The sequence below is a fragment of the Eretmochelys imbricata genome, chromosome 3, assembly GCF_965152235.1.
Source record: "Eretmochelys imbricata isolate rEreImb1 chromosome 3, rEreImb1.hap1, whole genome shotgun sequence".
Classification (NCBI taxonomy): domain Eukaryota; kingdom Metazoa; phylum Chordata; order Testudines; family Cheloniidae; genus Eretmochelys; species Eretmochelys imbricata.
The window spans coordinates 55124932-55150324 of NC_135574.1; the positions used below are offsets into that span (position 1 = coordinate 55124932).

Sequence of the window (25393 nt, forward strand, 5' to 3'; positions counted from 1 at the left end):
GGATCAAATACTTCAGTTCTTAAAAAGTCTTTACTTATGCAAACCAGTATCAGTGAGGTCAGTAGGAGTTTAAATGAGTGTGTTGACTGGAGAATTTGGGCTGGAGATCAGAATTTTGTTTCTATCATCAGGAGCTTTGAAAACAAAATACTTCCCTCCTTATGTTGTGTTCATAATATCCACAACTCTTGCATGAGAAACACAGATTAATTAAATATATTAAAAAGAAAGAAGATGAATTTGGGCTTGGACGGTAAGCTAAGTATTGGCTACTTTCTGTAAGTTGCATTAACATGTAAATGTATAGGTAATCTTGGGACACATTTTCAAATGGACTTCTTAAAATTGCATTTTGCACACACATCCAGTTGCATGCATACGTCAGTTAGTTAGACATGAAGTTACCCGATATGCATGCACAATTCCAGCTTTGGTGGGCCCAGTTCCTGACGCCACATTTGAAAATATCCCTTGAAGTCTATGAGAATGTTGGCTTGCATCTTTAGAATCCAAAATGTTTATTTCATTTATAAAAGCTTTTCACTTCACTTGTAAGATTTGTTACTGACCCTGGGTCTGATTTACCACTCTGCTACACCAGTTTTATGCTTCTGTAACTACACTAAAATCAAGAGTGATGATTAGGGTCATTATAATATATGTATTCTCTCTTACTAGAGCAACCACACAGGATCATTCTGATACATATTTGCAACTTTGTACAGTTGCATTTGCAGTTCAGAGTTCTATATGCGAAAGGAGTTCATGGCCCCTAGCAGGTACCAAGCCAACTGAAGAAATGTACATATTTATGTGTGTGTGTGTGTGTGTGCACTTCACACGCACACACATGCAGCATGTATGGAGTATTAGTAGAGGCAGATTCCTACAAATGCCATTGCTTAGACTTGATGAGATTGTTGAATCTTTACTCATGGAAATACAAATTGAAGTAGAGATTGGGGGGAGGTCCTTCCTCAAAAATTTTGAAATATCTAGTGCCACTTCCTCCATTTTAGAAGACTGTAAGACATTTCAAAAGATAGATTCAATGCAAAACTTTGTATCAGGTATTATTGATGCATCTTTCCCTTCAGAGGGGAGAAGGAAAATCTTTCTTTCCTTTCTCTTAGAGAAAGCGTGCAAATAGATGATAGCTAACTGAGAAGCCCTTCTTCTCCCGTCAGGACCTATTGCTTCTCTTCTCCACCCATAGGAAAATCTGGGAGCCCCAGAAGCTTCTTTGCCAGGCATCAGGCTCCTCCTAAGGCTCTCACATCAGGTTCCCCTATCGCTAGCAAGAGAGGAGGGGGATGCCCTAAGTCAGAAAGAGAAGGAGGAGCTCTTCTTCTACATTCAGTGTAGGACAGGGAGTTATGTTCCCCTGCACACCTCCATAATTTAATCCTCGGCATCATGATACTTGTGCTGTAATTACTCTGCAATGTGTAAGTTTTTACCATGTCATTCTATAGTAGTCAACATTTAACATGTAAGTGAAGTGCACCTGGGTGATTTCTGATGTGTTAATTCTAAAATTTTAAAATTTAAGGTCAGTATTTATTGAGCACATAATAAAGGGAAGAAAGTTTATAAAGCAATTAGGGAAATGGTATAACTGGGAAATTATTTAGATATCATAGACCCCATTTTCAGAGGGACTCAAACCAACTTCTGATTTTGTGGGTGAAGTTTTTCACCTCCTGATACTTACACCCATCAAGAATTATGGGTGTAATTGGTACCAGCTGAACATTGTGTCCCAAAACAGCTAGCCTGTATATCTAGTTGCTATTATTTGTTCTCTCAATTTATTGTGGGCACAAGTAGTTGTGGGTATAAAACTGAACCTGCAGAAGTAGGGGACATGTCTGAAAATTTAGGCCTTTAGCTTTAAGTGCTGTCACAAAACAAAACAAAAACAATTCACTTGAAACTCATTTCCATTTTATTTCTGAAAAATCAGAATCTCATACTTCCATTGACCAAGTCTCTTACATCATACATGTACACATGACCTCACATAAAATATTCCATCACACTTGGAAAATTGAGGGTTTTTTGTGCTAACACTCTTACAAAGTCTGCTAAATTCCTGATTTTCCTCTATTTATAAATCTCAAAAATGTTCCACAATTACATCAGTGGGCATCTGCTTTATCCATTAGAAAAATTCACTTCCAAAACTGCTTTTATGTGATATTAAGGTTATGAGACCTGTATCATAAAATCCTAACCAGTTCAAAGTTAAGGCTGAGATGTGAGGTCATTAGTATACTCTCTCATACCTGGGCATTGCATTGTATGATGCCTGGAGATGACAGTTTTAGGAGATAGCTGAAATATTCAGGCATGCTGGAATTTCCTAGCTTTTGCCTCTGTGTGTCACAGACCTATTTAGTTTTTGTATGTTAGTATTTTTTTCATATGCTTTATTGTATCAAGAAGATCTGCTTCTCTAGTTAGATAGTTCTTTGAAGGTGATATATTTATGTACAAATATTACTCAGGCACACACATACATGTATGAGTTTGCAGATTACCAAGGTGCAATCTAGTGAGATTTTACTCTGTACGCTCCATACAGTATTGGTGTTATTATAGACACAAGCGGGCATACTAGTACACCATGGTGGTTCTTACAGGGAATAATTTAACATCTTGCTTATCTCCTGCACCTTCTTCATATGCGTGGATTAAAGTTGGCAATATTATCTTGGTATTAAAGTGGCTTTCAATGTGCTTCTTCAGTTCAGAGTGTTTTGGTTTTAATGAAGAAAGCACTCTGAATGTCCTCTTTTGGAATGGTTTTTGTTTTGAAAGTGCACAGTCACATTGCTGTGCTCATTAAAACTAAATTACTTTGAAGTGAGGCAGTGCATTCCCATCCACTTTGACACAATGGGGACGGGGGGGGGGTTGGAAGTCTAAATGCAGAGGAAGAAGCAGATCTATGCAAGGGGCAGAGCACCTGCTCCCCAAAAATGCAGGGAGAACTGGCACGAGCATCTTAGTGGAACAGGAGTGGCTGGTTCTTTTAGAGGAATACAGAGAAGGAAAGAACACTGTACCTAATTTGTTTTAAATGAAAAGGGGGGAAGGGATATTTAGAAAGAAAAAGACCAAAAAGGAAAAAGGAGAGTAAGAGTTGTAAAAAAATGAAGGTAGAACATGCAGGAAATTGTATTAACAAGGAAGAAGAGAGACTGTGCTCTGGTAGACAGGAAGATGACAAAGAAAAGGAACAACTCTAATTTAAAAGAGAATGTGGCAGACAAGGAAGAAACTGTTGTATTCTCTTTTCAATATTCTTCTCTAAACGAGAGGACCTACTGTGGTGCTTTGGCACATAAATGACTGGAATTCAGTTCCCAATCTCTCATTCCCCTGTATTCATTTTTCAGGTCCCAGTCCCTCATTCTCCAATTTGAGATTTCTATGGAGACAGGCACACTGCCATAAGTGGGAAGCACTTGGTTGTATCACTAAAATATCCCTTCTGACACATTAATGAGAGGAAAATATGAGAGAACTGAAAAGATAGTGAAGGAGTTAACAACATAAAGAAAGGGGAAAATAATAAATGGAAAGGCATAAGAGAAGACACAGGAAAGGCAAAGTCAGAGACACCAGAAAGGGAGAGCAGAGTTCAGGGGAGGCTTAAAATGAAAGGGGCAGAAACAGAACACTGAAATCAAAGTTTAAAGAACAAGGTTAAAAACATGTGTGATAACACGAGAGGAGAGAAAGAGATAGAAGAAATACATCAACAAAACAGTATTTCTTGTCAAGCAGAGACTCAGACAACAGGCAGTTTAGAAGCAATAAGCTAGTCTCAAGTCCTTTTGACCTATGATATGAGAACTGAACAATAATTGGGAATAGAGTGAAAAGAGCATCATGGGAGTTTCTGCTTTAAAATGCACCCAGATTGCATCAGTTTTTCAGGGCCCTCCTCCCCCTTACACAGATTTATCTTTCTTTCCTCCTTCCATTCTCAATCATCTGCCAAAGCGTGCTGCTTGCCAGTTCTGTGACTCTCAGCCTTAATGAAAGCCTAAGCCTATTATAGCTCCTGCTTTATTTGATTTGTTGGATGGATCCTGAGTTCTTCCAGTTCCAAAACTGCCACTACATCATTTTATATAACCTTTATAAAGGTGGAAGTTGAACCAGGCAATGAGAGGGCAGTAATTGAAGGTGTATTGAACTGGAATTCTAGTCAACACCCTGGAGAATAACATGTATTTGAGACAGTCGTTTTACATGTACCTATTTTAGCTGCATGTGATATTTAAGAAAAATACATATTTTCAGTCATTGACAAAATTAAGAAATGCCTATACCTCCCCTAAAAGAGCGCAGCAGCTCCAAAACAGGTGTTTATAGACTATTGAGTAAATGTATATGTAGGAGCTGTTATAAAAGAAGGAGACTTATGCACAGTAGATCAAAATAGCTGTGAACTGAGGCCTTGTGGGTGTTGCAAGTGTATTGTGTGCTAAAATTGCTAGGAGACGTTCAGCACTCAAAAATTCCCACACTTATGTGGTTATGCACTTTTTTCACACAAAATTACTGCCTTATGACTCACCTGTATTAAAGTTCAATAGCCTGTACAACCTTGTATTTGAAGCTAAGCTGTTCTTTTTTCACTAACATGAACACAAATGGGCATTTTAAAAAATCACAACTTCTATTCATGCTGCACTTTTATATCTCCAAAATACCAAAAGAGATTTTTCTTTAATTTTGTAGGGGGAAAAAGCCCTCCCTGGGGCTAACATGTTGTAAGTCACGTTTAATCTCAGAGTGAATTATCAACTGATGATAATAAGGATTTATATTAATGGAAACATGGAGATAGCCTTCACTATTATATCCCTGGTTTCAATTATACTTTGCACTGCATAATATATCTTCAGGAGTTTATGTAATTAGTCAGCTAGCAGTATAATGCAAACTAGAATAAGGAGCAAACCGGGAATTCATCTTTTTACACAGATGGAGAGGGATGATATCAGTCATTTAGTGGGAGCAGCTCCTTCCTGGTGCCAGCGGAGTAGTGCATGTTGGTGCATGGAAATTATCTTTCAGCGCTGTTCTATTATTTTCACCAATGAACAGAGTTCAAAGTTATTCTGGAATTATTCAGAGAAGCTATACACGATTAGTACAAAACACAACTGATCTAAGATGAATTGCTGCTGCAGACTTCCTTTCCACAGAATTTTACTTTGGTTTTAATATAAGGACTTTTTCCTGCGATGTGGGTTTTATCTCTGAAATCAGACAGTCATAGAAATTAGAGATAGAAAAGACTCACCAGATCACCTCCTGTCAATGCAGGAATAGTTTCTACAGTATATTCCTCCAACACCTTGCCCGACCTAATGTTCAATTACTTAACTGATGAGCATCCCACTGCTTCCTTTAGGAGATCATTCCCTGTTCAAATGAACTTCACTACTGGGAATGCTTTCTTGATAACCAGTCTAAAGTTGCCTTAATTTCATCCCATTATTCCTGAATTATAACTTCTTAGACATGTTCTTCCCCAAGTAGCCTCTTTCATTATTTGGTATTTATACCCAAATACTTGTAAACTGTGATTATGTATTCCAACTCCACCACCACTGTTTAACCTAGGTACATAAACTTTTTTACCCTTTCCTTTTAAATCACTTTTGCTAGCCTCTGAATGATTTTTGTTGTCCTTTTCTGAATTGTTTCCAATGTATTGACATCTTTCTATTACTGACAGGCCCAGAACTTTATGCAATAGTCTAGGTGCAATATCACCAGAGTTGCATAGAGAGCAACTTACACCTACTTGGGCTGGTATATGCAGCCTTGACTTTTTTTGATGGCATACTGAATTGCAAATTGATACCCAGCTCATTGTTTGTATCACCCTTGGGCTTTTTTCCTCATAACTGTTTCCCAGCTCTTTTCCTGCCATTGAATAGCTACATGCCTTTGTGTTCAATATTTTAGATTGAATCTGATTTTGTAATTTTTGCACCTCTCTAGGACTTTGTTTTTACTTCTCCATCCTCACTGATATTTGCAAGATGTTTGAATTTATATTATCTACATATTTTGCTTCATGTGAAGGTTACCTATTCTTCCAAATCATTAATAAAAGATACTACATAAAGCTGAGGCTAACACTGATCCTGGAAAACCCCTCTGGCTCTCATTGTAAGGTTTATGCTGATTAAACTGATACTCGGTTTTTACTGGTGGATACATGCAACTACACTAAGAAGAGACCCACCATGGACCACCTTCATCGAGCTATGCATTCACTGGCTACCAGAGATTTTTTTTTCCTTAGCCCCATCTCATTAGGCTTTCAACTTCCATTAATTTAATTTGTTGAATGAGCCAGGTGGTTGCCTAGATCTATAGGACCATGAAGGGGCATATACAAGCCCCTCTTCCCTAGCCCTGAGATACCACCCTGGAAAATCATCCTTTTAGTTGATTTAAGAAAGAAACTATTTTTGAGGTTGTCAGATTACTTATGGAACCTAAACATGCAAGTAGTCTTGAGGTGGATGGGCAGCTTGTGTTGGTTTTACTGTACCACATCATATAGGAACCAGAGAAAATGGAAGTGGAAGTGGTGGCATTCAGAAATAAAAGCTTCTGAAATAGCATATTAGGGAAAGATCCAATTTCCTTAAGTCAATGTAAAGACTCCTGGTCACTCCAATGTAAATTGAATCAGGCCCTTAAACATATTTGCCAGCTCCAAAATAACCTTAAAATTGTTCAGTGTTGCCAGTGTGATAGCTAATAGGACCTGACCCTCTACCTGTTGATGTCACTGGCAGAACTCCAATGGACTTCAACTCAAAGCACAACTCTGTTGCTCCTCTGACCTGTGACAGCAGATCATGTCTTTAATGACTTTAGGGGATCACCATGTGCAGCCCTGAAAAATATAAAGTAAAAGCACAAAACAAATATTATTTAATGTACAGTTAAAAATAAATGTCCTCCTTCTGGTTCCATTCTGGTTATACTCCAGAAGAATTTTGTTTGACATACGTGTACAAAATGGCCTACTGAGTCACCGTGCCAAGGAGATGTGATGTAAAAGCAGAATTGCAACTGTGACATCTATCCAATCAGATTGCAGTAAAGTATGGTGCAGTGTTTTGCTCACATTTAAAGTGAACAGTAGAGTTATGTGGGGGCTTAAACCTAATCACCCATCTCTGCTTATAGGTAATGCCAGAGTACCTGTGCTGCCCATGAGCAGACTTGCAGGCAAAATGGGTTTTAAATATTCCATTTTTCTAAATCACACTTTCTTGCAAATCAGGTCTCTAAACTATATTTGATTTAGCATCTTCGTTCATGCATTTCAGTAAAACCAGGTTTATTACTGCTTTGAGTCTTGAAACTAGTCTAGGGACAAGTACTCTAAAGTTTATTTCATGAATGAGCCTTTTTCCTTTTGTGACCACACAGCCAAACATAACACTAAATATTCTGAGTGTTCGCAAGCCCTGTTTGTGTTTTGGGGGTCAATAAATCTCTTGAGGTATAGTTCATTTTAGAGTGATCAGAGTCTCTCTGGTTTTTTTACCACTGTTGTTTTGGGTTGTTGTTCAGGGGTTTTTTTTTGTTTTGTTTTGTTATTGGTGCTGTGACACATTTTTTCCAGGTAGTCTTTAAATATCCTGGTTAATGTGGGAGGCAAAGTTGAGCTTTTCTAGACAGTGAATCTTTCAAGTATTCTAAGTCCCTTCCCGTGGGCTGATTCCTAGCACTTCAGATCCCCGAATGTGCAGAACATTCCTACAGTGGCCTCCTTTGCATATTTACAAATCCAACCATTTGGAGCCAGTCAAAATTTTCCACCAACACAGTTTTTCAACAAAAAATGGATTTTTTGACTAAATTTTAAAAAGATAAATAAAAAAATGGGAGGGGGAGGGGGAATCTGTTTTCATCAAAAACCCAGAAATAAAAAAAAAATCAGTTTTCAGCAACTTGAACATTTCACTTTTTAACTGGAAGTATTTAGTTTTTGGTTGCAAAAAAACAACATTTCAATGCAAAATTTCAACAAATCAAAAAATTCGTTTCATTCAAGTTTTTCACAATTTCTTGACCAGCTTTATTAGAAATGAGTGCATCCATGTCACCTCCATCCTCAGTCAACTCCACTGGCATCCAAATCAATTCAGAACACTGTTAAAAATTGCCCTCCTTGTTTTTAAAATGCAGTGAATTTCTTCCAGCTGACTGACCTTGTGGACCTTAGTACAAAACACACCATTGCTTAACTAGGTGGTTAGGGACTGAACTGGATAGCAGGTGATCAATCTGGCTCTGCAGGGTCCTGATCTAGATCCCATTGAAGTCAATGGGAGTCTTTATGTCAACTTCAGGAGACTTTGGAACATGCCCCAGGTGAAGAAAGAAAATTCATTGTTTTGCATAGTCTCAGTCATTAAGACGTTACACTTCCTACACTCCAGAGTTGCTACCATGAAATACATAAAACTGGGAAAAGCAGGAAAAGTGTTTGGGGAGGCGAATGGGTAAGTCATGGGGAAATGGATTTACACCAGATTCTGAGCCACATTCCTTATGTTGAAGGACACAGATTACTCACATTAACTGTCATGAGGCCACACCCTTTTAACAAGAGAGCCTGTCCTGCCAGTTATTCGGAGAGCTGTACAATGGTGCCTAGATGCAGAACTGTAGTTCTTGGCTGATGCAAAACTTCAAAAACACCATATAGAAGAAAAATGAGGATCTCTGCTTGTTTTATATGCCAGCACACATCCCTCACTCAAACACATACTAACACAAGTGCCTGGGTACATGTTACACAAGGGTACAGAGCAGGGCTAGGATATATTACTATGAATAGATTTTCTTCACGGTCATAAGCTCCAGTCATTATTCAAACAGCGGAATCAGGCCCTTGTCTCTTTCTATATTCTTTTTCCTTCCTTTCACCCTCCCTCCCCACAAGTAATCTAGCACTGGCCTCTTCTCTTTCAGTACACATAATCTCCCCATCCTTGGAGCAGTCTCCTTTTCCTCTGCTACTCCTGCTGGCTACTGCTGCCTTCGTGTATCCCTTTGCCACCTTAGCCCTAGATATTTTATCCCTTCCCTACAACATTAAACTTCAATTTCTTCTGTTGTTATTTACTATTTACTTCTAATGCTGTATTTTTTAAAAATTCTGTGAAGCATTCAGAGTTGCATTTTGTATAAAAGATTCTATACAAAATGAGATTTTGTGGTATTGTATAACAGTAAATACAACACAATTGAAGAATCATTTTTTTTACATTCAGATTCCTGGACTAATATTTGTTATAAATTTGAAACTAATTTCAAGTTGTTCTCTCCAAATGAAGTCATCATTGCAAACAAGCTGAAGCTTGTATGGAAGATATAGCCGCCATTGGCTTGATTCCTCTGTCACTAACCCCAGTGTAAATCTGGAGTAACTATATTGAAATCAATCTGGTGAGAGAGAAAAACCAAGTTCTGGGTGTCTATATGATCCCAAAGTGGTAGATTCCTTATAAATATCATTGAGATCATGGTATCCTGCTACAAAACTTACTGAATGAGGAGCCTGACTACATGCAGAACTCCCTGTGAAATGCAATTGTGTCTTATTCCATTGGGAAAACAATCTCATTTCTAACAAACTGTGCATGATGTCACAGATTAATCTTTAATTGTTAAAACAAAAAGTACATCTTTCTTAAGAAATCTTTAATACAAATATTCAAAAGGAAACAGCAATGTTCTTTAAACTAATGACTATGATTGCATGAATAGATTCCATGTTAATGCACCTCTTCTTTTCTTTCCTTTTCTGGTGCTTAATAGAGAAGAAAATCACGTTATTCGGACCTTGACTTTGAAGTAAGTTTAAGTTTAAGTTATTCCTGCTTATTAAAACTATATTAATATAAAGTTAATAAGAAATTTCAGTTTAAGCCACATGATATAGTAGATATCAATATGATGGTTTAAATGGGTGTTGTATAATATATGATGGGAGTTTCATTAAAACTACTTTGGCAAAAGTTACTTGTAAAACATTCTAACATCGAACTACTGCATAGTACAAATAAATTATCATGGCTTCTGTTCTAAGTTCTCCACCATTTCAGTTGCATGTATTTTTTTCCTTTTTATACATCTATTAATTTCCCGGTGGTCGTAGAGGCTGATTGTCTATTTGAAAAAGTTTGTCTCTTTTGTTTGATAAGTGGTGTTGCACAGCAAGTCTGCTTCCTTCCACAAATTCTCTATGTGAGAGAGCCCAATCTCTCATTTTCTTCAGGATTCTTTTCGCTTATGGGACCTAAATTTTCAAAACTGATTAGTGATTTTGGGTACTTGAGTTGAAACCCTTTAAGGGGCCTGACTTTTTTCAAAGATGCTGAGCAACTGCACTCTGAAAACAGGCCCCCTAAGTGACTCAAGTTGGATACCCAAAATTTGAGACGTGCAAAATCTTTAGTCCTTGTTGGAAATGTAGGCTCTGGTTGCAAGGATTTACACGCACAAACATTTTGGTGAAGGTATTTATCTTCCTATTTATTTGTATGGTTGCTCTAAGTGACTACTCTGTGTAGTCAAAGTCTATATTCAGCAGAATAATAATGATTTATGGATTTTTGCAAAAAGAAAAGGAGTGCTTGTGGCACCTTAGAGACTAACCAATTTATTTGAGCATGAGCTTTCGTGAGCTACAGCTCAGTGAGCTGTAGCTCACGAAAGCTCATGCTCAAATAAATTGGTTAGTCTCTAAGGTGCCACAAGCACTCCTTTTCTTTTTGCGAATACAGACTAACACGGCTGTTACTCTGAAACCTATGGATTTTTGGTTTTTGCAAAACTGTCTTATTCATGCTTATTAACAATTTGATATAATTCATTATGTGTTTCTCCAGTGAAGCCTCTCACACTGTTTGCATAGAACCTTACATACTTAGGACCAAATTTTAATATCCATTGAGATCCACATATCGACTGTGACTTGAAAAATCATTGTCTATGTTTACATGGACAACCATAGTAGTGGATTTTTCTAGTCATGCATTGAAGCATTTCTTGGATCAGAAGTCAGAATCTGGCCTGCAGTTACTGATACAAAAACTATGGCAATTCCTTTATTATCTCATCTTGTGAATCATTCAGTATATAATACTATCTATTCCAGAGTTTTAGGCTATCAAAGTGTGAAATTTTGAGCAATAAATTATGTGTTCAGAGAACCAAACCCAAGTGCTTTGAATTATGAAAATCTTTAACATTTGAAAATCTTAAAGCATGGTATATATTGGATGCCATACTTTTTAGTGTTTCACTCAGTAATGCTCCATGCAATGAAAGAGAGTATTATTATGGACAAGTTGGTCAGGCCTCCATAGTTAACACAATTGAGTTGTTCAGTTAGAGGAAGGAGTCTACTTCTGTATTATGTATGAAAAATACAGTGTATACTCCCAAAAATTATAGCACTTACTGTTTGAGTACAGAATGAATATTCTCAGAATTTACAAATGAATCCATTAATTAGTGTCAGTTCAAATGTATTTAAATATGGTTCCATTAAAAATACAATTTAGTTTCAGGCCTTGTTTTCCCTGAAATGATCTTAATAACAGACTAACATAGCCTTCAAATTCCCAGATAGTTAACACTTCTTGAAATATTGTGTATAAGCTAGATTTGAAGAAATTAGGTTGTAATTAAGCTGTTATTAATGATTGTGGTATCTAACTCTTATGTTTACACAGAATATAGACAGGCATAGGTCAACAGCTCAGACCACCCTTAACTGGGGGCAATGCAATATCTGAGATAACTCAACCAACCCGTTCTGACAGGTAGTGATATCCTGAGGGGAAAAAATATGAAAGGACACAAACCCCTTCTTTATCAATCAGTTTAATCTAATTTTGGACCGCAACACAAAAAAATCATAATTTTATTGTTATTGCATGGTGTCCCTAAAGGAGTTAAGATTATGTGAGTGCCTCAAAATTGTGCGATTATGTGAGTGCCTCAAAATTGTGCGCTCCATTAGCATGTTTGAATTTCTTTGAAGTTTAACAGTAACTCTGAATTTCATAGGTGTACAACACTATTTTTGGGAAAATTACAATATTCCTGCAATATTTTTTTTTACTCTTAAGCTACCTCTCAAATTTGACTCCAACTTACTAAAATTTTTTTTCTGAAAATACACACACACACACATAAAATTAAAAGAGCATCAGTTAATGTTCTTGATACTTACATTCAAAGAAGGAAGAAGAATATGCATCAACAATCTAAGGGGGGGAAAGCAATTCTAAAATTAAATAAAAACAGCACAACAGAAATTATACAATCACAGCAATTAAAAGAATTCTGAATCACACAATTCCAGTTTGAAGGCCAGGAATTCAGTGCAGTTCTCTCTGAGAACATTCTCTATGGCAACTGCTAGTAAGACATCCATCCTAGCACTCAAGGGAACATATTCCAGCTCCAGATAACTACTGACAATACTATGCACATTGTGTTCTCAAGTATCAGTTATCCTGTAATGCTTTTTCAATTGACTCACATTGTGTATATATGATACTTACATCTTTTATTGTGTTTTGTTTGCAATTGCCGCATTACCTAGATTTTTTTTAAATACTGTATTATCTACATGCATTGTATATAAAATATCAGGAAGGGAAATGTGTCATCCTATATGTGTGTACATCACTCTGTTCAAGTGACACCAATCCTAATGGAGACCATTTGGGATTACTGCAGTATAAATAATAATAATAATAACAGCAATGATATTGTGCTGGTGGCTGTGGTATTGTAGAAGTGCTGAACCAGATCGTTTCCCTGCTTTGAGATTTCATTATAAGTACTGGATCAGATCATGATCTCTGCTTTGCACCACTCTGAAAGCTGACCTGGATGGCCACCTGAGGATTTCCCTTGATAGGGAAATCCCATAGTGATGGCATAACCACCCAACCTCCTTCACAGTCCTAGGTGTAAGACAGAGGGGTGAGGTAGGGTGGGGTCATGGGCCAAAAAGCTGATGCATTCTGTTAATGCCTAAAGCCTAAATGGCTTCTTCAGGGCCACTGCAGCTGACAGTAACTTAGAATAGCCCTGAGGATGCCCTAAATGGGCCAAATGTGCACCCAGGATTGGAGGGGACAAAAAGGTAGCCATTAGCCACCTTTGCCGCCCCTTGCCCCTGGGTCCTGCACTGAGAGGAGACGGGTCAGACTCAAGGAACGGGCCAACTGTGTCTTGTTTTGCCTTTGTAAACAGTTTAGCGTTATGTAACAGTTAATAGTTCTTTAAAGTACTATTTACATGGGGGACTTAACACTGGCTGAAACATATGTGTTTCGTTTTATAGACAGAAAACGTTAATGCCGTATATATACTTTATTTTGTTAGTCTTTACAAAGTACCTTATAGTCTCTTTGAACTCTGAAATCTTCCTGCATGACCAGTCACAAGCTACAGTAGCTGTACAGCTGTCCTCTGTCTCTCTCACTCATGCACAGCCATGCAGTCCCATCATAAACTGTCACTGGTGGTACTAACTACAGGAAGTTCTGGGGTTTGGACACATTAATGCATCCTCTCATCCTAAGACCTCATCATTCACTACGCTGTAAATAATAAAAATATCCTTCTTCATTCTTTTGGTCCTTCAGAGAGGAAAACCCCTTATTTTATGTGCCAAAGCTCCTACCCACAGGCTATTTTATCCATGCTTCACAAAAAAAAAAAAAAAATACAAGGATAGAATATAACAAATAAGTCCAGATTTTGGCTAACCCATACATTAATGCACCAGGGTGGGAGAAGGGCCAGAATCAAGTTGAGGAGCATACTGCTTGCCCCGTCTAACATGCCCGCAATGATAGTTGCTCTGGCTCTGAATTCCACCAGCTCTGGCAAATCCAGAACTTTTCCCAAGGTAGTGCCATTACCACTCTAGGATCACCCCACAGTCCTTCCCTGAAACTGGAATTATCACTGACTCAGCCAGAATTTCTCTTCAGGGCTCCCACTGAATCATACACCCGATACATAACCTCCAACATGGAACCTTATGGAGTCAAGGGCAGAATGCAGCCCATAAAGAATGTTGTGTTTGTCTTATATTTACACATAAAGTCACACAGAGCCAGTTTTATATTCTGTCTGTGTTCTTGCTGCAGTCACATATCACACTGGTTTCCACTGCAAACCAGTAGAATATTACTTTAGAAGGGACATTCACTAGGGCTTTGATACTTTTTGACATTTAAAAATATTGTTTAAAAAAAAATCCTTAGTGTTATTGGTTGTGATGTCCTTAGCTGTGTGGCACCCTGTTTAGCCACATAGCCTGCTTTCCCCTAAAACTTTTACAGAGCTGCTCCTGTACTGAGATTTCAGTACCAGTGTATGGCTGTCAGTTCAAATAAAATTAATACGAATTGTGTCAAACAGTGTATGTCACAAAGATGTCATGGCAATTGCTTTTTCCCCCCAACGAGCTCTATAATAGACGTGCCATGCGGAGAAAGGCTCTGTTACTGATGAGGACACACAGGAGAATGAAACACAGACACAGACACAGAGATGGATTTTTAAAGCAGAAGGTCATCGTTTAACTTTAGTGGAGGGGGCACATGTCACAATAGTACTGCACATTGCAATGGACCATGCAGCAACTGAGAAAGTCACTTGTACAGTAGTCTAAACAATGAGTGTAATGGAGCTACTGTGTGACTGTAGGTAGAGCTACTAGGTGGAACGTATTTATCAACACTCCCTCGTTTTGTGGAATGTTACTCATTTTATTCCCAAAGCTAGCTATGTTCCACACCAGTTTGGTGTTGCTTTACTTTTATTGCTAAAAACTGTAGACATGTATTTACATCAGAAACAAACATTGATAAGCTGAAGTTAAAGAAGGTTATTTCCACTAAACGACTGAAATCCACAGGATTTTAATTTTCCTGCATTCATAAATGTTTTGTGTCCCTCATTCTGGGTCTTTGTCACACACTGCATCCCATCTTTGCGCTTTGCTAGGTTGAGCAGTATAAGCTGGAATGGGGTATATCCCCCCTCAAGTTTGTTTGGTAGCATATAAGGCAGAGAGGTTGTGATTTACCCAGGTCACTGTCAGAGTTAGCTCTGGAACTCAGGAGTTCCTAGCTCCCAGCCCTGTGTTCAGGCCTCTTCTCTCTTTCTGTATGTGCAGTAAATGAGCAGGATTTGGGATAACACACACAGAGGCACCAAGATGAGAAGCAAAAACAGAGAAAGCCTGGGAAGAGGAAGAAGGAAAATGAAGAAAATGAGAAAAATAAGCAGACGTAAAGGAAGTCAAACAGCAGCACCAAAGGAAGCGAAAAATGAGAGAACGGGGGGGGGGGGGCAAAATTAGATAGAAATAGTAAATAAATATCTAGTAGGAAGAAGAAACTGATCCAGTCTGGGAGGGAAAGGGGGAATATTATTTTTGCACAGTAAGAGAAAAAGGGAGACAGAGAAAGGAAGAATAAAATCATAGGACTCCATGCAGAGAGAAGCAGGTACATGAGGAAGAAATGCAGCCTCTGTGCCATTCTTCTCTGTCCCCCAACCTTAGGGAAGGCCCTTCACAGGGACACCACAGTCTTTGGACAGTGCCAGCCTGGATGGGGATGGAGGAGGGGAGCCAGGTTCTCTCTTCTGGGTTTCCCTCTTCCTCCCATTTTCTATGGGGAAACTGGCACAAGTTAATATATTTGAATGTTAACTTGCACTGCTTCCCCCCTTTCCAGGCCTTGGGGATGAGTGGGGCTTCCTGGGTGGCTGTGGTTGTGAGAATCCCCAGAAGAATTGCTGCTAAAGAAGCCATGTTGTCCAGGGGAAGCATGAGCCTGTGGTGTAAAGCAGCAGGGAAGAAGAAAGGATTCCATTTATCTTTATTCTATCTTGTTCAGATTCATATACCACTCTAATCACCAGAGTACATCTTGAGGCTGTCTGAAATGCTACACAGATTTCACATGATCTGTCACTTCTGACTTGTTCCATCGTTGGTGAACTTCACCCACTCAATGGAAAAATGGGCACAAAACCAAAAGGTTGAACTCAGAATTGCTTCTCTCCTTTTGTGGTTTGTTGTCCCATAGAAGAAAAAGCAGGTCATTCACTATAGTGAATACTATAGCCATTCTACTTTTTGAAAAATAGTTAAAACTGAGAATTTTAACAAGGAATTAAAAAGTGTAACTAGAAAGAATTAAAGGTGGAGATTATAGTTTATTTATATAATGTTTATAGTGCAAATTACTCTTTACACACTTAAATGTACACTGAACCAGCAGGAAGGGAATAAAGAAGGATAGCCATGAAAATATAAAGCATCAGAAAATATCCATAGTTTTCAGTTAGGTGGATTGTATTTATTTTTCTTTCAACAAATTTTTTTTAAAGTATTTAGCTGCCAGAATTGCACAGAAACTGATTAATTTCCCCTCCCACCTGCTTCTTTTCAGGAACTATATAATGAAGTAAGTGACAAATTTGCTTTATTCATATTTGCTATTTAACAAATACTTCAGACAAATATCAAAAAGGTAGCATTCAGTACATTCCATTTCCTACCCACTATTACAAAGTTTCCAGCTGGAATCATTTATTTCACAACTATATGATATTTCCCGGTTTAGTGCCAGTTTTTTAACCTGCAAAATTTGTTTTACTCCCTATACCATAACTTCTTATTTTAGCCAATAATAACCTTTGAAGTGGCACCTTGCCTTTTGAAATTCTGGGTATATGGAACCTGCTCCCTTGTCTATCAGAGCAGTAATATCTTCAAAAAGCTCCAGCAAGTCACAAGAATAAGAACCCCTTTTTGAGTTTAGGTCAGCTATCTCTAGTTAAATAATGTTTTGCAAGGTATTTCTCATTGAATCCTGCAAAATTGTTTCCTGTTTTCTCCCTACAACTCATCTTAAGTTAATCAGTCTCTAATTGCTTGCGATATCTCATGTGCTTTTTGTGAATAATGTTGCCAATTTCCAGGACTCAGATGGCTCCTTGAGCTGTCATCAAACAAATGCTTAAGTTTCAGCGTAGCTATGTTACAGATAATATAGTTGTTATATAGCACGGGTAAAAATGCATGGCTAATAAGGCAGGAATATTTCACACAATTTATAAACACTAAATGGAAGATAAAATAATTAAAACACATGGCTAAAAGATAATTCAAGGCCATCTACTGACACCCTACATTGAGTAGTATTGTGCTTAATTTGGTTATCCACACTGAGTGAGGGTGGCAGAAGCAGGCATGGAGATAATGATTATAGAAGGCTCCTGCCAGTATAGAGACTGCAATTTTGAATGGCACTTGCATGGGTCACATAAAGGGTGGAAGGCACAAGGTATACATGTGTGCTTCTCCTCCCACATAAGGTGTGTCACCGTTTGGCATGTACAGTTCCTAAGTATGCATAAGTAAGGCTGCCAGTTTGTCATGGAGGTCATGGAAGTCGTGGATTCTGTGACTTTCCAGGACTTCTGCAGCGGCCAGTGCGGCTGGCCCAGGAGCCGCCTGAGCAGGTCCGGCAGCTCGTGGGCCAGTCACACTAGCCGCTGCTGGGACAGTCTCGGGCCACCTCACCCTCCTCCCCACCAGCAGCAGGAGTTTGGGTTTGGGAGGGGGCTTAGGGCTGGGACTTGGGGTGTGGGAATGGGTGATGGCTCTGAATGGGGCTTGGGAGGGCTCCCTGGAAACAGCAACATCCCTCAGCTCCTAGGCGGAGGCATGGTGAGGCAGCTCTGTGTCCTGTCTCCACCTGCAGGCACCACCCCCTCAACTCCGATTAGCCGTGGTCCCCAGCCAATGGGAGCTGCAGAGCTGGCGCTCAGGTCAGAAGCAGCACGCAGCAATGCCTGGCCACGCCAGCTCCACCTAGGAGCTGAAGGAGGGGGATGTTACCGCTTCCAGGAAGGTGTAGAGCCAGGTGGGGAGCCTACCAGCCCCCCCTAAATATCCCCCCCAACTCCCTCCCAGCACCAGTGGTGGTCCCAGGTTGCGTGCGGCCACCCACCCTGCCCCTGTGGTAGCCCCGGACCACCTTCCCCTAGCACCCAGGGCGCCCCCAGGCTGCTCTCCCACACTCCAAGATTTAGTCAGGGGTATACAGTACAAGTCATGGACAGGTCATGGCCATGAATTTTTGTTTACTGCCCGTGACCTGTCCATGACATTTATTAAAAAGACCCGTGACTAAAATGTAGCCTTATGCATAAGTTATTCTTTTCCACATTTTTTAACACAAAAACTGCTTATTTTTTCAAATGTAACTCTTGCTAGCCCAAAACTTGAAATTAACTCTTTTAATACTTCCTTAAACTACAATGAATGGGTTTACTATTGTTTGGAAAATGACCGTAGTGGACATGAGTAGCATCCTTTCTGCAGCAGTTCTGTCTCCATGACAACACCCTGGCCACAGGCTCTACTGGTGTAAATTGGTGCTGCTGCACTGAGGTCAGCAGAGTTGCACCACTTTAATACCAACAGGGACTATGTCCCAGACCTCAGATGGATACACTGAACTATGGATTTACACAGTTGAGCAACTCACGCTATTCAAATACAAACCCATGCAACACTGAACATCTATCCTTACATGTCACAACTTTGGCATTTATTAAACTTTCTTCTGGGGAGGTGTGAATGACAGGAAGGCATTTAATTATACTACATGGAGTTTTGGACCATAATCACAACCCAGATGTGGTGATATACATTAGCAACTTATACTCATCATAGCATCAGGGCGACAAATTCCTTTTCCCCATCAATTCATCAGCCCTGCCTCTACTGTTTTCAGAAAAAAATATATACCCTTATGATACTATTCCTTTCATGTTGAAATTAAGATATTAATTTCTTCTATGTGGAACACATATCTAGAAAACAGTTTTAACTTGTGACTGAAGATCTTGCAGAAGGGCTGCTGTCGCATTCCTAATATATCTGCTTAGCACAAAAGAAACATCTCCTGATTTCATCGATTCAATAAATGGAAGGGTAAAACCAATACTTTGTGTACAGGAAGAACATTATAAACAGAAGATAGGAGGCTCAGTGCAATTCATTTCCATTTACTGAGTCTATAAGGAAAAGATGGTTCTGCCAAATTCAATTTACTTTATTATGTTGGGGGAAATAATGGTTCTTTTTTTTAAAAAAATGGCCAGATTCAATTACAACTATAGCCAATTATGTTCCATTTCGCAGAAGGTTATGCATACAAGGAAGAGGCACATGGAATTGTTTCAGGAATTAAATCAGAAATTTCAGACTCTGGACAGATTTCGGGACGTACCAAAATCAGGAAGTATGGTAAGTATATTGTTGTCTTCTTATTAATTTAAAATATACTGGTTTGTAGACTTTAGCAAGCAAGCAAATGGATTATATAACACCATTTTATGGTAAGATGTTATTGTGTACTACTCGTAAATAGCCCGAGGACAGAGAACCAAAGATATCTGCAGTATTCTTATCTTTGACAAGTCTCATTAGATTTCATAACTAGACTATAACAACTCACAACATCATTATTGCTGACAAGTAATTGAATTGAAGGGAGCACAATTTAAAATCTGTATATGTCTACCAAGCCTAAAGGATTTATACCGAGAAAGTAGTTCATCAATGCAGTGTGGCTAGTGTAATGTTTTCTTGTCCTAGTCAGAATCATTTGTTCTATCTTCAGCTAAAATCACTCACAGCTGATGTGCTTCTGAGAGTATACATTGTCCTGTATTATCGTGCCTTGTCTGTAATAGCTTTATAAATATTTACCATTTGAAAATCAAAAATGCAATAATCCGTAGTTGACTGTTACCCTAATTGTCTGTGCACAGCAGAAATAAACCTAACAAAAACAACCTCGTTTATTTAGGTATGCTTAATAATGAGAACAGTGCATGGTTGAGTCTCCTTCATTAAAACAGATAGTTTACTGAGCCACATTTATTAATCAGCAATAGTATCATTATGGTTTCAAAAGTGCACACTAAAAATAAACTATGTGAGTTAGAAGTGTTTCCCTTTATGTATTTTCAACTCTGAGGGCCAGACGCTCAGCCAATGTGAAGCCAATGGAGCTATGTCAGTTTACATCAACTGAAATCTGGCCCTGAATTTTTGCTCCTCAGGGGTTTGTTGAGTATTTTCTTTAGCTATGATCTATGTGAATTTGTACCCAGTTCCCACCTTTCCCCCATCCAAGTTTTGCCTTGTGTTTGGGGTTTGAATGAATTCAAAATCTCAAAGGAAAACTTGGCTGAAACCATTGTATCTCACCTGGTTTCACATCAGCACCATTCAAACCTACATATTTAATGTTATTTTGATACAAACCATACAACTGGACGAAGCATTCTTGAAAGATTTTTAAAATATAATGTACAAACATAGTGTAAGTTTCATCTGTACAACAGATGAAATTTATATAGTTTGGCATTTTGTTGTAAACATTTTGCACAGCTCTACTAGTGCCATCTATAATCAAAGTAAAAGATTGTATGTCCTAGGTAGACAATGCTTTTAATTATAATTAATATTTATTAGATGTTTTGTTTCTGAATATTAAATGTACCCTTAGTTATCTATATTGACTAAAATAAATAATTATTGGTTTCTGCTTTCCAAATTATAGTGCTTTCTTGGCCTGATTGTCATTTTAAAACAAAATCTCTCAGAAATGATTTCTATGGCCAAACTTATTTTCCAGAACAAACATCCAGACTGCAATTCAGAAACCAAATTTGCAGTGCAGCAAGAGAAGCAGTGTTGTTCTAGGAGGCACAAGAGGCAAAATCACGTGACCTTCGATTTCTGTCAGGAACCAAATGGAGGTCAAATGGTGAATATTTAGGGCTTGTTCCAAAGCCTACTGAAATCAATGGGTGTTTGTATGCTGAAGATGTTGCATTTAAACTCAAATCTTCAAAAGAAACCCATATTGTATCTTTTAATCAATGCTGTAAGATGCAGTATTCAGAACTTGGTATCACTTAGGGTCCCATTATGCAGCCTTTAGGGTGAAGTCAATGTGAATTTTAGACGCACAAGGAATATGGCATTGGGCCCTTGCAGAACGATACTGTGCAAATCTCTTTTTAAATCCAAAACTTTGAATTATCTTGCCTATTGGGAAATGCCTTCTGAACAAAATCTGGTGAGAAATGACTTCTAGGTTCTATGCATTTTTCTTAAAGTTAATCCCTAAGAACTGATATGTCTACACTGCAGCAGAAGGTGTAATTTGCAGGGCATACCCACACTAGCTTTAGTCATGCGAGGGCATGGCGGCGTGAGTCTCAGGGTATGTCTACACTGCAGTTAAAACCCCGTGACTCGTGCAAACCAGCTGACTCAGGCTGAGAGGCGCAAGCTAAGGGGTTTTTAATTGTGGGGTAGATGGTCAGGTTTGGACTAGAACCTGGGCTCTAGGACCCTGAGCTCTAGGACCCTGCAAGGTGGGAGGGTCCCAGAGCTTGGGCTGCAGCCTGAACCAAAACATCTACACTGCAATTAAACAGCCCCTTAGCCTGAGCCCTGCGAGCCCAAGTCAGTTGGTATGGACCAGCCATGGGTGTCTAATTGCAGTGTAGACGTAACCTGAGGCTCACACTGCCATATCCTCGCTGCTGTTTTTTGCAAGCCAGGTAGATTAAAACTCGTACAGGTACATCTGCATGAGCTGCAAATTACACTGCTGCTTGCAGTTTGATGTTGCCACAGATATTAAAGGTGGGAATAATAGTCATTATTTTTGTGGTTCTCACATGATGTTTTGTGTTACTTCTACTAACAACTGTCCAGCCACCATTAACAAATACAAACCCACTTTCTGGGACTGTGCTGACATCAATCTGTTGATGGTGGTACACATGACTATAAAGTTTTGGCATTAAAAAGCAGTTACAAAATTGAAAATTTTGTTTTTCAGAAGAAGTAACAGAGTCAATTTCAGGATCATTCAAACATATGAGAAAAAAATACCACTATTTGATTTGAAAAGTGAAAGATTTAAAAATTTGGCATTAAAATGATTGCGGGAATTATTTACAGTAGTCAGCCTTCAACCGCAAGCTATATTCATCCCACCATACAGACCCTCATCAATTCCCTTTGTACTCTTCAGGAGTTGAGGGCTCTCAGCCCCTGCTGGAATCAGGCCACTTTTGTTATTTCATAAGCAGATCATCAGGTTATCTCAATTTATAACCAAGCTAGCAACCTCTATTTTACATCATTCCATAATTCAAGAGAAAATCTCTTATTTTCCTTTATTTCCTCCTACTTTTCTATAACATAGTTATTAAAATATGGCTCTCAATGCTGGCCCACATGCCCCATGCCATTCTCTGTTCAGAATTGGCAGCTGCTAGAAGGAGAGGATTTAGTTGGCAGCTCAGGTGAAGAGGCTTCCAAAGTGCAGACTGCTCAGAGAGAAGTACAGGCTGAATGATGCTGGACACCAGCCACTTCAGCTCTCTTCAAAGTCATTTTCTCTCAGTGACTTCTGTATCCCATGAGGCTACCTCAGTGATCAAAATTATGAACAGAAAATCATTTATTTCTTACTTTCAATTTTTTTCTTCCTGTTTTTTTCTGTCCTCAGGAAAACCCAACACCAAACAAGGCTCCATGGGACAGTTTCAAAAACACGAATGAATACCAACACTATACCACAATAAACGTATTAGATACAGAGGCAAAAGATGCTTTAGAACTAAGACCAGCAGAATGGGAGAAGTGTCTGAACTTGCCTTTAGATGTGCAGGAAGGTGACTTTCAAACAGAAGTTTAACAAAATCAAAACAAACTGAAATGAAAACAAAACAAAAATGAATTAATTGCACTGACGCTAAAGAGACTTGGGAAGCCTGACATTTGTGTCTGAACATTGTGACTACTTTATGTCAGGATCTTCATGTGCCAAATGTCAGTGGGTTTTTTTCGTACAATATATTCCCACTAGTAAAGTTAGTGGAGAACCAGGTGTACAATTCTTACCATCGTGTGTTGTAAGTACCCGTGGAATGGATTTGTAAGGTAATCTTTATAGATAAACCTCAAGCAACGATTCATGTTGTAACAGCTTCATTTGGTTTAGTTTTCAAAAAACTTCACCATGAAGCACAATGTATATATTTATGCAGTTTTTAAAGTTTATAACAGTCTGTTTGGCCATTACTACACTTTTTACTTTATAATATAAAAGCAAAGTTTTTGTCATTAAATGAATGTCTGTTGAGCTACATTCTTCATTGCTTTAAATGCAATAAAGTAATAATCTCACTTTTATATGAATAATATATTTCACATCTTTATTATTGCAGTTTTCTCTGGAAAGCTCAGAGTAGCTTTCTCTGCTGCAGCTGTGTATAAAATATTTAAAATGTTGTATGGTGTAAATAAACTTTTGTCTACATATCAGTTTTTTAGTGTATTTTATTTTGGATTTGTTGATCTACAATTTGCATATTTATAAAGTTTTCTTTAAAACCACAGATACTGAAAATGTATTCAGAGTTTTAATAGCATACTGTTATTATTCCTTCAAGGCTAATGATTTTCAAATGTAATCGTAGGTTTGTATAGCTGTTCTGTATTTTCTACTCAGATATTCTTTGGAAACAATGTACCATGTAAATTGGACTTGTCAGAATACTGCTACAATTGTTCTATTATGCAAGTATTATGTTTTTCTGTCTTGTTGCGGAGAGACAACTAATAGAAAACAAGTAAGGTACTATGCACAAAGCCTCAAGGAAAATGTTGATTTATAGTTATTAAATTGTGTGTATATACACAATAGGAAGAAAGCTACTTGGTGCCTCTTGTTGCAGCATGACAAACAACAAGAAAGACTTATGCACCTATAAAGGATTAAAAACTCAGGAACATATTTCTTAGCCAAAAAAAAGTGAATGCACTTCACATTATAAATCAAGAACATAATGTATTTTCGTATTAGGGATCCAACTATACAATTAATCAAGAGTCAAAGACTGAAGGCGCTGATTATCAAACCTGCCTGTGTGATTTGGTTAAGTCACTCTGGTCAGACCTAAAAATGAGCCAAAAAACACAATATCTTTCCAAGAATGAGGGGGTTTGAATTCCTGAATATGAATCTGCTCCTTTGTTTGTGGAATCAAATCCAAAACAGGAAAGGACTTATTTTCTACTTTACAGATACTCTACAGATGCTGCTGAAATTACACATTCTTACAAAATGCTGGCAGTCTCTCCAGAACTGCCGATTTTGTGAAATTTCCAACAATCAAGATCAGTTCTGGAGATGTTTTGGTACTATTGAATCCAGGCACAAACTACAGTCCTACCCTTGATTGAGCCTGGGAACTAATCTTTAGCATAATCTGGAACACAGCCTACTAGGCTCGTCTCTATTCAGAACTCATTAGCTGCTCTACTCTCCCTCAAATTAGTATGAAAGGGAATATTATATATTAATATTGTCTCATATTTACAATAATAGGAGGCTTTAAAATCAAACTAGACCACCAAGCTTTCAATTATTTATTTGATTGACTTAATGTTAAATCAGCCCTGTCCTGTTTTAAACAGTCAAGTGCTTGAGTGGGCACATTCATTCACTGTCTTTTTCAAAGGGTGCAGCTCAAGCTGAAACAAGCACTGAGAAAAAATGGAATGTATAAATGTATTATTATTTATCAATAGTATGTAAAGCACTGACAGTGTGATTGGCACTACAGTAAATCCAAACACAAATAAGGGCCTTACTCTAGAGAGCTTACAGCCTAAAAGCTACTCACAGAGAAGACCAGATGTACTGGGATACCCAAAAGAGGGAGATAAAATATACATTTTAAAAAAAGTATCTATCTTTTTCTTGTGTTAAGAGCCAAGTCTAAAACTGAATATGAATCTGAAAACTCAACAGTTCAGGTTTAACATCCTGTCCGTCTTTAGATGTTAGTCATTTATTTTCTTCTAATCAGAGAACATTCTTTGAAAAACATGTTAATTAAATTTGCAAATCGAATATGCCAAAAATGTGTTTTAAAAAGCAAATACATTCTAAAGAAAGAACTTATTTTTCAACAGTGTAAATACTCATTAATTGCATAAGGCCATCTGCTCTCCACCTGCTCTCCATCAGCAAAGTGAAGGATGATTTCTAACAATTTGCTGCTAGTCAGAATGTGGCCAGGACCCCTTTGTGTGGGAAAGCAGTGCCTACTCGCAGCAGATATGCATTTGTCAGGTAGCAACACAAGACATCCATGCCTT

At 38.2% G+C, this 25393-nt stretch overlaps 1 protein-coding gene across 1 annotated transcript in view; it reads left to right on the plus strand.

Annotated features, from left to right (window-relative positions):
• Nucleotides 1-22922, plus strand: part of ADGRB3 (adhesion G protein-coupled receptor B3) — a 616281-nt gene extending 593359 nt beyond the window's left edge. The window contains exons 28-30 of the mRNA XM_077811605.1: nt 9886-9921; nt 19334-19438; nt 22734-22922. Of these exons, the coding sequence (XP_077667731.1) occupies nt 9886-9921; nt 19334-19438; nt 22734-22922 (330 nt within the window). The remainder of the gene's footprint in view (nt 1-9885; nt 9922-19333; nt 19439-22733) is intronic.
• Nucleotides 22923-25393: the final 2471 nt, after the last annotated feature.